At 30.6% G+C, this 11,174-nt stretch overlaps 1 protein-coding gene across 5 annotated transcripts; it reads left to right on the forward strand.

Moving 5' to 3' along the window:
* On the forward strand, nt 633–6,820 carry LOC109331649 (protein argonaute 2-like). Of its 5 annotated transcripts, none has more exons than XM_019566281.1 (5): nt 633–1,156; nt 1,187–1,272; nt 2,996–4,178; nt 4,962–6,587; nt 6,652–6,820. In XM_019566281.1, the coding sequence occupies exons 1-4, from the start codon at nt 855–857 to the stop codon at nt 6,430–6,432; spliced, it is 3,042 nt and encodes a 1,013-aa protein (XP_019421826.1). In that variant the 5' UTR covers nt 633–854; the 3' UTR covers nt 6,433–6,587; nt 6,652–6,820. The 5 variants fall into 5 exon arrangements, with proteins under 5 accessions (XP_019421826.1, XP_019421828.1, XP_019421827.1 ...); XM_019566283.1 differs by having other exon boundaries at nt 633–1,123; nt 1,214–1,272; XM_019566282.1 differs by having other exon boundaries at nt 633–1,074; nt 1,147–1,272.

Below are 11,174 nucleotides of genomic sequence, written 5' to 3' on the forward strand. Positions count from 1 at the left end.
GTTAATCACATAATTTATTATTTAAGCAAAAATTGTTCCAAATAATAAGATGATAAACTCAACTAATAACTAACAAAATAAACTTATATTAAAAAAAACTCAAATAAAATGAAACTAACTAAATTTTAGATAAAATAATTTTCTATTTGATACAAATATATCTAACCTATGTGTCGTCTCTTTCATTTATTTCCACTCCATACCACATCTATTTCATATGTTCATCCCAATCCATATCATATAGAAGAATTCATATCAAATAATAATAAGGAAATGTGATAAAAACTATTGGTATATAAGTGATTTATAGAATCCAATTAAGAATTTGATAATGTAAATTGTTTTTTAGTGAAATAACTTAAATTGATTGAATTTGTATGGACTAGAATGAAAGGTTAAGGTCAATAAAATGAATCAAAATCTTTTTTATTATTGGAGAGAAATTCATTTTTTTCTTTTATTTTTAATATTAAAATTATAATTTTATTATATATAATATAAAAGGATATACATCATATTACTTTTTAACTATTTATCTTTTCATTACGCTAGAGGATCCTACTATAATAGAACAAACTCACATGTTACATACCTTATTTTCATCCTAATATACGCGTCAGCATTTTTACAATTTCTATATCTATCATTTCCACCAAACCTTAGCTTCTAGAATTCTCCTAGGCCTTGCAAGAGAAGCAATCTAAAAAATCATTGTCACTTGGGATATTTCCGTCATTACAATCACATTCCTTTCAATATAAATAACTGATTTGCCCTTCAGTACAGTTACTCTTGTGTGAGCACTTTAGTTGACTTCGTTTTTCAGTTTTTTCATTCTCCTCGTTGCTCAGACAATGGAAAAAAGCGGTTACCTAAACAACAACAGCAACAGCAGAGGCCGTGGTGGTAACAACAACCGTGGCGGACGAGGAGGCCGTGGTGGCAGAGGCGGAGGGTTTAATCCTCCCAACCAGTCACCGAATGTTGGTGGCGGCGGCGGTGGCAGAGGCAGGGGTTACCCTCAGCAATCTCAACAATGGTCGCAAAAGCCAAGCTCCTCTTACGGCGGCGGAATTCCTCCTACTCGAGGAACTGAACCGCCAAATCCTCCTACTCGAGGAACTGAATCACCAATTCCTCCTGCTCGAGGAACTGAATCACCAATTCCTCGTACTCGAGGAACGGGATCATCAAATCCTCTTGCTCGAGGAATTGGATCATCAAATCCTCCTACTCTGATTCATGATCTCCCTCGTCCTCACCCTCATACAAGTATTCAACGTTTTCTCTGTGCTTAATTTATACCTTTATTTTTCTTCTTGTTATTATTATTTCATTTCTGTTGTGGAATTAGTCTCTTATCTTATGCTATGTAAGGTTTAGACTGTTCTTTTTATTACTCTAACAAATGCTAGTGTGAAAACTGTGATTGCCGTCAAAGAATTGCAGTTCTGAAACACAACCTAATGATTATGACATTGCAGTTCTTAATTATTTTTAAATGTTGGCAATAATTTTGGATAGGTTTTTAAACAAAATGTCATAAAAATGTCATAAGATACGAAGAGAAAAACAAGATATGGTATGATTCAATTTGGTGGTTGATTTATATCAAGATGTCGGATCAAATCCAATACTAATATTGTATTTAATTTGGTTCGGATTTTTAAGAAAAAATAATAGGTTTATTATGGGTTTTATGAATGATATCTATTTCAAAATATCAAATATGTTTTCAAAGTATCAAGTTTAATTAAACATTTAATAATATCAATATGAACAAAAGTAAAAAGGACAACTAAAATAATAACAATACGAAAAATAAAACACCACCAAAGCAATATCAGTAACACAGTAGCATAATTAGATTCAGAACTTAAATATTTTTCATTTATCGTGTATATGTAATTGATATTATTTTGGTCTGATTTCTGAAATTCGAACCAAAAGTCGACCCGAACAGATAGGTTTTCTGAAAACCATTTCAACATGATCCAAACAAGTTTGATTTTTTTGTTATTTTCAATTGTTTTGGACTGATTTTCAGTTTTATTTTTGAATCGGTCTAGATATAAACATCCCTATTTTTTTAAATGGTGAGTTTTCAATGGCCTGCCTTGTGACTTAGAGTTAGTGGATTAAGTCTATGTTTGGTTGTAATTAAAATATGAGAGAAAAGTAGAAGAAAGACTTCTTTTATACTATTTTGTTGGAAATAAATCAAAGGAAAGAAAGAAGAAAAATGGGGAATGAAGCACACTAAAAACTTTTCTTCACATGTTAAGTCATACTTACTTTTAATTTAATATTAATAAGACTGTTTTTTGTTGTTGAATATTTTTCAATTCACTAATATATATTTTTTCTTTCTTCCATGTCATACAATTAAAAAAATCATTTTTTTATGATGTTTCATTTCTTCAATTTCATTCGACTCATTTTTTTCTAATTAAACCAAATATAGTGTAAATCAAACTACAACCTTATTAAAATAATTAATTTATTTCTTACATTTTTTTCTAACTTTTTAGATGATATTGTGTATAGCTTTGGTCCTTGGAATTTGAAGAGGGGACAGTGACAAAATAACAATTGTATAATTTTTTATTTAAACTATTCTTTCCTCTTTAATTTCTTTCCTTTTTCTATAATAACAAACAACTAAGAAATCATCTCACTTTCTCTTCTCAATCATTATTTCCTTAACTTTTCCTTTCTCAACTTTTATTCTCCAAACCAAACAAAACATTACATAAATCTTCTAAACAACATCTTTGCTTGCGAAGGTAGCTATCTCTATCTACCATGCTTACACTTCACTAGGAGGCTGTCTCATGCACTAGGCCGCAATTTTTATTTTCACAGCAATATTGTAACTTAAACACAAAGTCACAATTTGAAACCATGATGATGATAATTAGCATATGAAGTGAATTGGACACTTAAATTGTTTTATTATCATATAAAATTGAATACTAAGCTTGTTCCTTTATAGTTCATGCAGATATTGAACGGCTAAACATATCAGAGTCAGATAACAAATGGGAAAAGATTTCACCTGTGCACAGGCCTGACAATGGTGGCACAATAGCAATTCGGAGAACCAGGCTTCATGTCAATCATTTTGCCGTTACCTTCAATCCACAAACTATAATTAATCACTACAATGTTGATGTGAAGCCGAAGTTGCCGCCAAGACAAGGTCGACCTCCAAAGAAGATATCGAAATCAGATTTATCTTTGATTAGGAACAAATTGTTTGCTGATCATCCTGAGACATTGGCTTTGGAAATGACTGGATATGACGGTGAAAAGAACATAGTGAGTGCAGTACCACTGCCAGAAGAAACCTTTACTGTGGACATCTCTCATGGAGAGGATGAAAAGCCTGTTTCATATGTTGTTACTTTAACTCTTGTTAACAAGCTTGAGTTTCGAAAGTTAAGGGATTACCTTAGTGGCAACATTCTGTCAATTCCTAGGAATGTTTTATATGGAATGGATTTGGTTGTGAAGGAGAATCCTGCAAAGAGCACTATTTCTTTAGGACGATGCTTCTATCCTACAAACCCTCCATTGGTAGATAATGATCTTGGACATGGCATAATCGCAATTGGAGGGTTTCAACACAGTCTGAAACCTACCTCTCAGGGTTTGGCTATGTGTTTGGACTACTCGGTTTTGTCTTTCCGTAAGAAATTGTCTGTCCTGGACTTCCTAGCTGCTCACATTGATGGTTTCAATTTGGCTGGGTTTTGGAAATACAAGAGGCAGGTTGAGGAGGCGCTTATTGGATTGAAAGTCAATGTCACTCACAGGAGAACCAAACAGAAGTACACTATTGCCAAGTTAACAGATAGGGAGATACAGCATATTACTTTTCCTCTGGTGGATCTAGAGGGTCAAAATCCCCCAACGGATGTTAGTCTTGTTGCATACTTCAAAGATAAACATGGTGTGGTCATTAAGCACAAGGATATTCCTGCCTTGCAGTTTGGAGGCAACAAGATGAATTATGTACCCATGGAGTTGTGTGTCTTAGTTGAGGGTCAAAGGTTCCCGAAAGAGTATTTGGACAGGAATGCTTCTAGGACCTTGAAAGATATGTCATTGGCTCGTCCGTGGGATAGGGAAGCTCTCATACAGAGAATGATAAAATCCAGTGATGGACCTTGCGGGTAAGGAGAACATAATTTCATCAGCTATTAATTTTGGCATTGTATTGTTTCCTTTACATGATTTTAGTTACTATTGTCTCGAATGATGGTGTTGCATTCTTGGTTGCATATTGATAACTGGTTTTAACTAGGCTTAGTTCCATTTACAGTGTTGGACTGCTTGAATAATATACTTACTAGGATGGTAATGGGTGTTTATATGCATATTGTAAAATGACATCAAATGTGAGAATGCTCAATACATTGACATGACTGTTAAACTTCTCATGCATTGCCCTTTCTCTCCTCATTTGTTAAATTTTTTATTAACTGATTGCAGTGCCTTATGTTTGGTGATTGATGATTCTCTTGCTAGATATGTACTTCGAAAATACTATTATTGAATATGTTTATTTTCTGGAACTTGTATTACTGATTTTCTGCGATTCTTCACTACTGTTTGATGGAATATAAAATTGGATATTTTGGCAAGCTTATGTGAAGCTTTCTTTTAACTTGCCTAGTTCTCTTGATATCAATATGGGCTATTTCTAATGATTTTGGGTTTTTCTTTCCTCACTGCTTTAAACTGTCCAACAACATTCATTTTCAAAATCAAACAAGAGTATTTTTCCATCTAAAAAAGATGAAATAAACTAAGTGAGTTTTAAAGGACTGTTAACATAGCAGTACATCTCAAATGTCCATGCATGGTGCACTTCATCTATCACTATAATTGGCATTTTATCTCTTTCATGATGGACATTGCTTTGATCCACACTTTTCTTTATTTATTGGAAACAGAGGTGGTATTCTTCAGAACTTTGGAATGAATGTCAACACTACAATGACAAATGTCACTGGACGTGTCATTGGGCCCCCAAAGTTGAAGTTAGGTGATCCAACTGGCAAGATTATTAGTATGACGGTGGATCCAGAGAAATGTCAGTGGAATCTACTTGGAAGATCAATGGTGGAAGGGAAGTCAGTTGATTGTTGGGGCATTCTTGATTTTACCAGCCAGGGGCCAAATTGGAACAAATTAAAAGGCGATCAATTCATTTGGAAGCTTATCGAAAAGTACAGAAAATTGGGCATTAACATGGCGGACCCAGTTCATATTGAACATTCTACAATGCGGAAACTTGGGGATTATGGTTCACTATGTAAGCTACTTGAAAAAATTAATGATGGTGTTTATAAAAAATGTCGGCGCCGGTTGCAATTTCTTCTTTGTGTGATGGCCAACAAAGATCCAGGTTACAAGTGGCTCAAGTGGATTTCTGAGACGAAGGTTGGCATAGTGACACAATGTTGTTTGTCTGGTAATGCTAATGAAGGGAAAGATCAGTATCTTACAAATATTGCTCTGAAGATCAATGCAAAACTTGGAGGCAGTAATGTAGAGCTTAATAGTAGACTCCCCCACTTTGAAGGTGAAGGTCATGTTATGTTTATCGGGGCTGATGTCAATCATCCTGGTTCCCGGGATGTTGATAGCCCTTCGATTGCTGCAGTGGTTGCCACTGTTAACTGGCCTGCTGCAAATCGCTATGCAGCACGTGTTTGTGCTCAAGAGCATCGGAAAGAGAAAATTGTGAACTTCGGAGAAATTTGCTATGAGCTTGTTCAATGCTATGATGGATTGAACAAAGTGAGGCCTGAAAAAATTGTCATCTTTCGTGATGGGGTAAGTGAGAGCCAATTCCACATGGTTCTTACTGAAGAGCTACTAGATTTGAAGAAAGTATTTGAGCGCTCAAATTACTTCCCAACCATCACTCTCATTGTGGCACAAAAGCGACATCAGACTCGATTGTTCCCTGCAGGTAGGAATGAGGGGACATCTGGTGGCAATGTGTTCCCTGGAACAGTTGTAGACACAAAAATCATACACCCTTTTGAATTCGATTTTTACCTGTGTAGCCATTATGGAAGCCTTGGTACAAGCAAACCCACTCACTATCATGTCTTGTGGGATGAACACAACTTTACTTCTGATGGATTGCAGGAACTCATATATAATATGTGCTTCACCTTTGCAAGGTGCACCAAACCTGTATCTTTAGTTCCTCCTGTGTACTATGCTGACCTTGCTGCGTATAGAGGACGTTTATACCATGAAGCAAATATTGGGGTGCAATCTCCATATTCTGCTGCATCCTCATCACCCATGGTGGCTTCTTCATCACTCTCTTCGACAACCTCAATTTCAAAAGATCTAGATTGCTACAAGTTGCATGCTGATGTGCAAAATGGAATGTTCTTCATCTGAAGGGCATACATGTGCTCTTTGTTTTGCGTCCAACTTTGTGCGTGAATCTAAGACCTTGTGTGTTTGAAACTGTGTCTGTCATCCAATGTTCTTTTATGTTTTAGTAATTTCAGTTAGTGAATTGTACTGCCTGAGTCATTTTATTGATCACAAATGTACTGCCTGGATCATTTTATTGATCTCAAATGTACTGCCTGAGTCTTTTTATTGATCTCAAAGTGAGATTCCATGTATGTAATCTTTGGTTGGTGTTGTTCCTGAAGCCTTGTGGTCTTTTTTTTGGTTCACAATTGTTCTGCTATTTGCCTGCGCCTTGGGTGTGTTGCATAGCAGGCTTCATGTGTCAGTGTGAGTATGCTTAATGAAGGTGTTGTCTATTGTGTTATGACCAACCTGAAATCTTTTTAAATTGAAAGGGTAGTTCTAAATTTTAAAATAGGGAAAATATTGTGTTTTATGTTTTCAAGATATAAAATGATATATGATCATAGTTCTCTTATTAGTAGAAGAAAATTGTTTTGACAAATTGGTTATAAAGCATCTCTTCATAATAAGAGATAATTTGTCTCCTTGAATCTACCTAATAAGTAAATTTAAGAAAAAGTTATTTCTTGGAGATACTTTATTCTCTTTATTTTTATCTTATAAATGTGGCATGGCATGAAGACTTGTTATATTGCAATGCCCAAAATATACTTTAAAGTAATCGGGAGAATAAATTTAAGAATGGAAAATTCTCAACTGAATTTAAAATAGTGGTTATCAGGGGTATTGAAGATGACAAATGATGGGATTGATGGCAAAATAGACAATGTTCACATGCTTATTTATGTAGTTTGTATGTTTTTGTTGGTATGACATATAAGTTTTAGTTCATTTGCCTATTTTGTCATGTCTGCCAAGTTTATGGGTATTTATATTGAGTAATGTGTCTGCCTAGTGTGTTAATTTAAGAAGAAAAAAATTATTACTAAATGTGATTTAATACTTCAAAAAATTATGATGTGATATGTTCAATTTATATAAAATATTAAAATTATTTAAAACTTTCTTCATTTTTATTTAATTTTTTTATTTTGTTTTGTCAACTTTTTACTTTTTCAATTATTTCTTAATACTTGCAAAATGGGCATGTTGACCAATTTTAAAATGGAGTAGATATGTGAATTTGTCCAAAATGATATGTGAACATGCTCGTGTACATTTTTTATTTGCAAGCACAAACTAAACTAGTCTGGTGTTACATTTTGTCATTAATATGATCATCCACTCACTTTATCATATGGATAAGAAATTAAATCATTCTTTCATTATATGGATAAGAAATTAATTTATTTTGAGTATATGACTGTCCATCACAACATGTAAGCTTATAAAAATTAAACACTTATCTTTTGATGTATATATATTGATCTAATGATGTCTTACATGACTAGATTAATGTTAGTATATGTTTATATACATATATCGTTTCTTATTTATTTGTTTTATTCGTAGAAATTTGTCATTTATTTTTATTTGTTTCATTAGGTATTTCAATACAGTTTTAGTAAAAAAATTTAAGTTTAAATATTTAATATTTTATTCAATTGCATAAAAATTGAAAGAAAGTAATAATTATGGAAAGATAAATAACATATTTAGAAGAAAAAAAATACGTTCAATTTAATGTAAATCACTATACTATTTTATATTTATATATCGTTTCCTATTTATTTGTTATATTTATAGAAATTTTTATTTCTTTTTATTTGTTTCTTTTGGAAATTCAATACAATTTTAGTAACTAATTTTTAAGTTTACATATTTAATAATTTATTCAATTGCATAAATAATAGAAAGAAAGTAATAATTATGGAAAGATAAATAACATATTTAGAAAAAATACATTCAATTTAATGTAAATCACTATAGTATTTTCTATATATATATATATATATATATATATATATTATTTCCTATTTATAAGAAAAAGTTATTTCTTGGAGATACTTTATTCTCTTTATTTTTATCTTATAAATGTGGCATGGCATGAAGACTTGTTATATTGCAATGCCCAAAATATACTTTAAAGTAATCGGGAGAATAAATTTAAGAATGGAAAATTCTCAACTGAATTTAAAATAGTGGTTATCAGGGGTATTGAAGATGACAAATGATGGGATTGATGGCAAAATAGACAATGTTCACATGCTTATTTATGTAGTTTGTATGTTTTTGTTGGTATGACATATAAGTTTTAGTTCATTTGCCTATTTTGTCATGTCTGCCAAGTTTATGGGTATTTATATTGAGTAATGTGTCTGCCTAGTGTGTTAATTTAAGAAGAAAAAAATTATTACTAAATGTGATTTAATACTTCAAAAAATTATGATGTGATATGTTCAATTTATATAAAATATTAAAATTATTTAAAACTTTCTTCATTTTTATTTAATTTTTTTATTTTGTTTTGTCAACTTTTTACTTTTTCAATTATTTCTTAATACTTGCAAAATGGGCATGTTGACCAATTTTAAAATGGAGTAGATATGTGAATTTGTCCAAAATGATATGTGAACATGCTCGTGTACATTTTTTATTTGCAAGCACAAACTAAACTAGTCTGGTGTTACATTTTGTCATTAATATGATCATCCACTCACTTTATCATATGGATAAGAAATTAAATCATTCTTTCATTATATGGATAAGAAATTAATTTATTTTGAGTATATGACTGTCCATCACAACATGTAAGCTTATAAAAATTAAACACTTATCTTTTGATGTATATATATTGATCTAATGATGTCTTACATGACTAGATTAATGTTAGTATATGTTTATATACATATATCGTTTCTTATTTATTTGTTTTATTCGTAGAAATTTGTCATTTATTTTTATTTGTTTCATTAGGTATTTCAATACAGTTTTAGTAAAAAAATTTAAGTTTAAATATTTAATATTTTATTCAATTGCATAAAAATTGAAAGAAAGTAATAATTATGGAAAGATAAATAACATATTTAGAAGAAAAAAAATACGTTCAATTTAATGTAAATCACTATACTATTTTATATTTATATATCGTTTCCTATTTATTTGTTATATTTATAGAAATTTTTATTTCTTTTTATTTGTTTCTTTTGGAAATTCAATACAATTTTAGTAACTAATTTTTAAGTTTACATATTTAATAATTTATTCAATTGCATAAATAATAGAAAGAAAGTAATAATTATGGAAAGATAAATAACATATTTAGAAAAAATACATTCAATTTAATGTAAATCACTATAGTATTTTCTATATATATATATATATATATATATATATATTATTTCCTATTTATTTGTTTTATTTACAGAAATTTGTTATTTCTTTTTATTTGTTACATTTGGTAGTTCAATACAGTTTTAGTAATTATTTTTTAAGTTTACATACTTAATATTTTGTTCAATTGCATAATAATTGAAAGAGAGTAATAATTATGGAAAGATCAATAACATATTTAGAAAAAATGCATTCAATTTAATGTAAATTACTATAGTTATTATTTTTTATTAAGAGCAATGGTATATTCTTATGCTAAATGCTCATTTTAATTATCATATAGAAAGTACTAGTGTTAGTCTAATAGTGTAAGGTCATTTTAGATTTTTATAATGACCAAAAGGTTAAGGGTTAGATTCTTGAGAGCGACACTTGTTCGGAGGAGTAGTCACACATCCTGAAAGGGATAGTTCTTTACCTAAAAGTATGGGGTAGTACAAAAAATACCTACAAGAAAGTGACATGTCGCTTGTAAGACAATTATTAATAAACAAAGTATCATTTTATCATATATGTCATTTTCGTGTGTAGAATGATTTGTAGGAAAATATATCCTTTTGTTTTTGTTAATAAGGTATTTTGTACTAACAATGCATTGGTCTAGTGGTATAACACCTCTCCAGATCCCTAGGATGATAAAAAAGTAAAAGGTTCGAGTCCTGTGAGTGACACATATTGAGAAAGACAGTTGCACATCCCAAAAAAGATTAATTCATCCCAAAAATAAAGAAATGCATTTGGTATTATAAGAGGTGTTGTGTTGTCATGCAACAAGCCATCAAATTGTTTTTAGAACAAATCTCATTTTGACCTGTTTTTAATACAAAAAATAAATAAAAATGGAAGGAGTAATATTTTTACACTTGCCATGAACTTAATGTTAATTATTTTGAGTGTTTTATTAACATATATTAGTAGAATGTTGTGCCATTACTTGTTTCTATTTATTTTACATAATTATTGATATTATCTAATTTATATCTTATAATTTTAATTTTTTATTTTATCTCATGTGATCAATCTAAGATATTATATATAGATAGATAGATTAAGATGATAGTAAAATATTAAAAATAATCAATCTAATGATATGTGGATATGTCCACGTACGCTTTTTATTTGCAAGCACAAACTAAAATGGTAGAGATAAAAATCATTTTTATTTTTAACTGGATCTTAAAATCTATCATTAATTATCATACTTTGTTTTGAATACCAACAATGCATTAGTCTAGTAATCTAAGAGTCCATTAGATCTCCAGGATGATCAAAAGGTCAAGAGTTCGATTCCTGAGAGCGGCACTTGTTGGGAGAAACAGTCACACACCCCGAAAAAAATTAGTTTCTTACATAAAAAGGTGAGGTGATATTATTCGTATTTCATAGCACCAAAAAAATATTTTGTATTAAGTACACAAAAAAAT

The sequence above is a fragment of the Lupinus angustifolius genome, chromosome LG17 (assembly GCF_001865875.1).
Source record: "Lupinus angustifolius cultivar Tanjil chromosome LG17, LupAngTanjil_v1.0, whole genome shotgun sequence".
NCBI classification, from domain to species: domain Eukaryota; kingdom Viridiplantae; phylum Streptophyta; class Magnoliopsida; order Fabales; family Fabaceae; genus Lupinus; species Lupinus angustifolius.

Bases quoted from the DNA above. Each gene is read 5' to 3' on its own strand.
- LOC109331649 (XM_019566280.1), top strand. From the start codon at position 855: ATGGAAAAAAGCGGTTACCTAAACAACAACAGCAACAGCAGAGGCCGT. The intron at 1,273-2,995 runs GTATTCAACGTT...GTTCCTTTATAG, and splicing joins TCGTCCTCACCCTCATACAA to TTCATGCAGATATTGAACGG. The intron at 4,179-4,961 runs GTAAGGAGAACA...TATTGGAAACAG, and splicing joins TCCAGTGATGGACCTTGCGG to AGGTGGTATTCTTCAGAACT.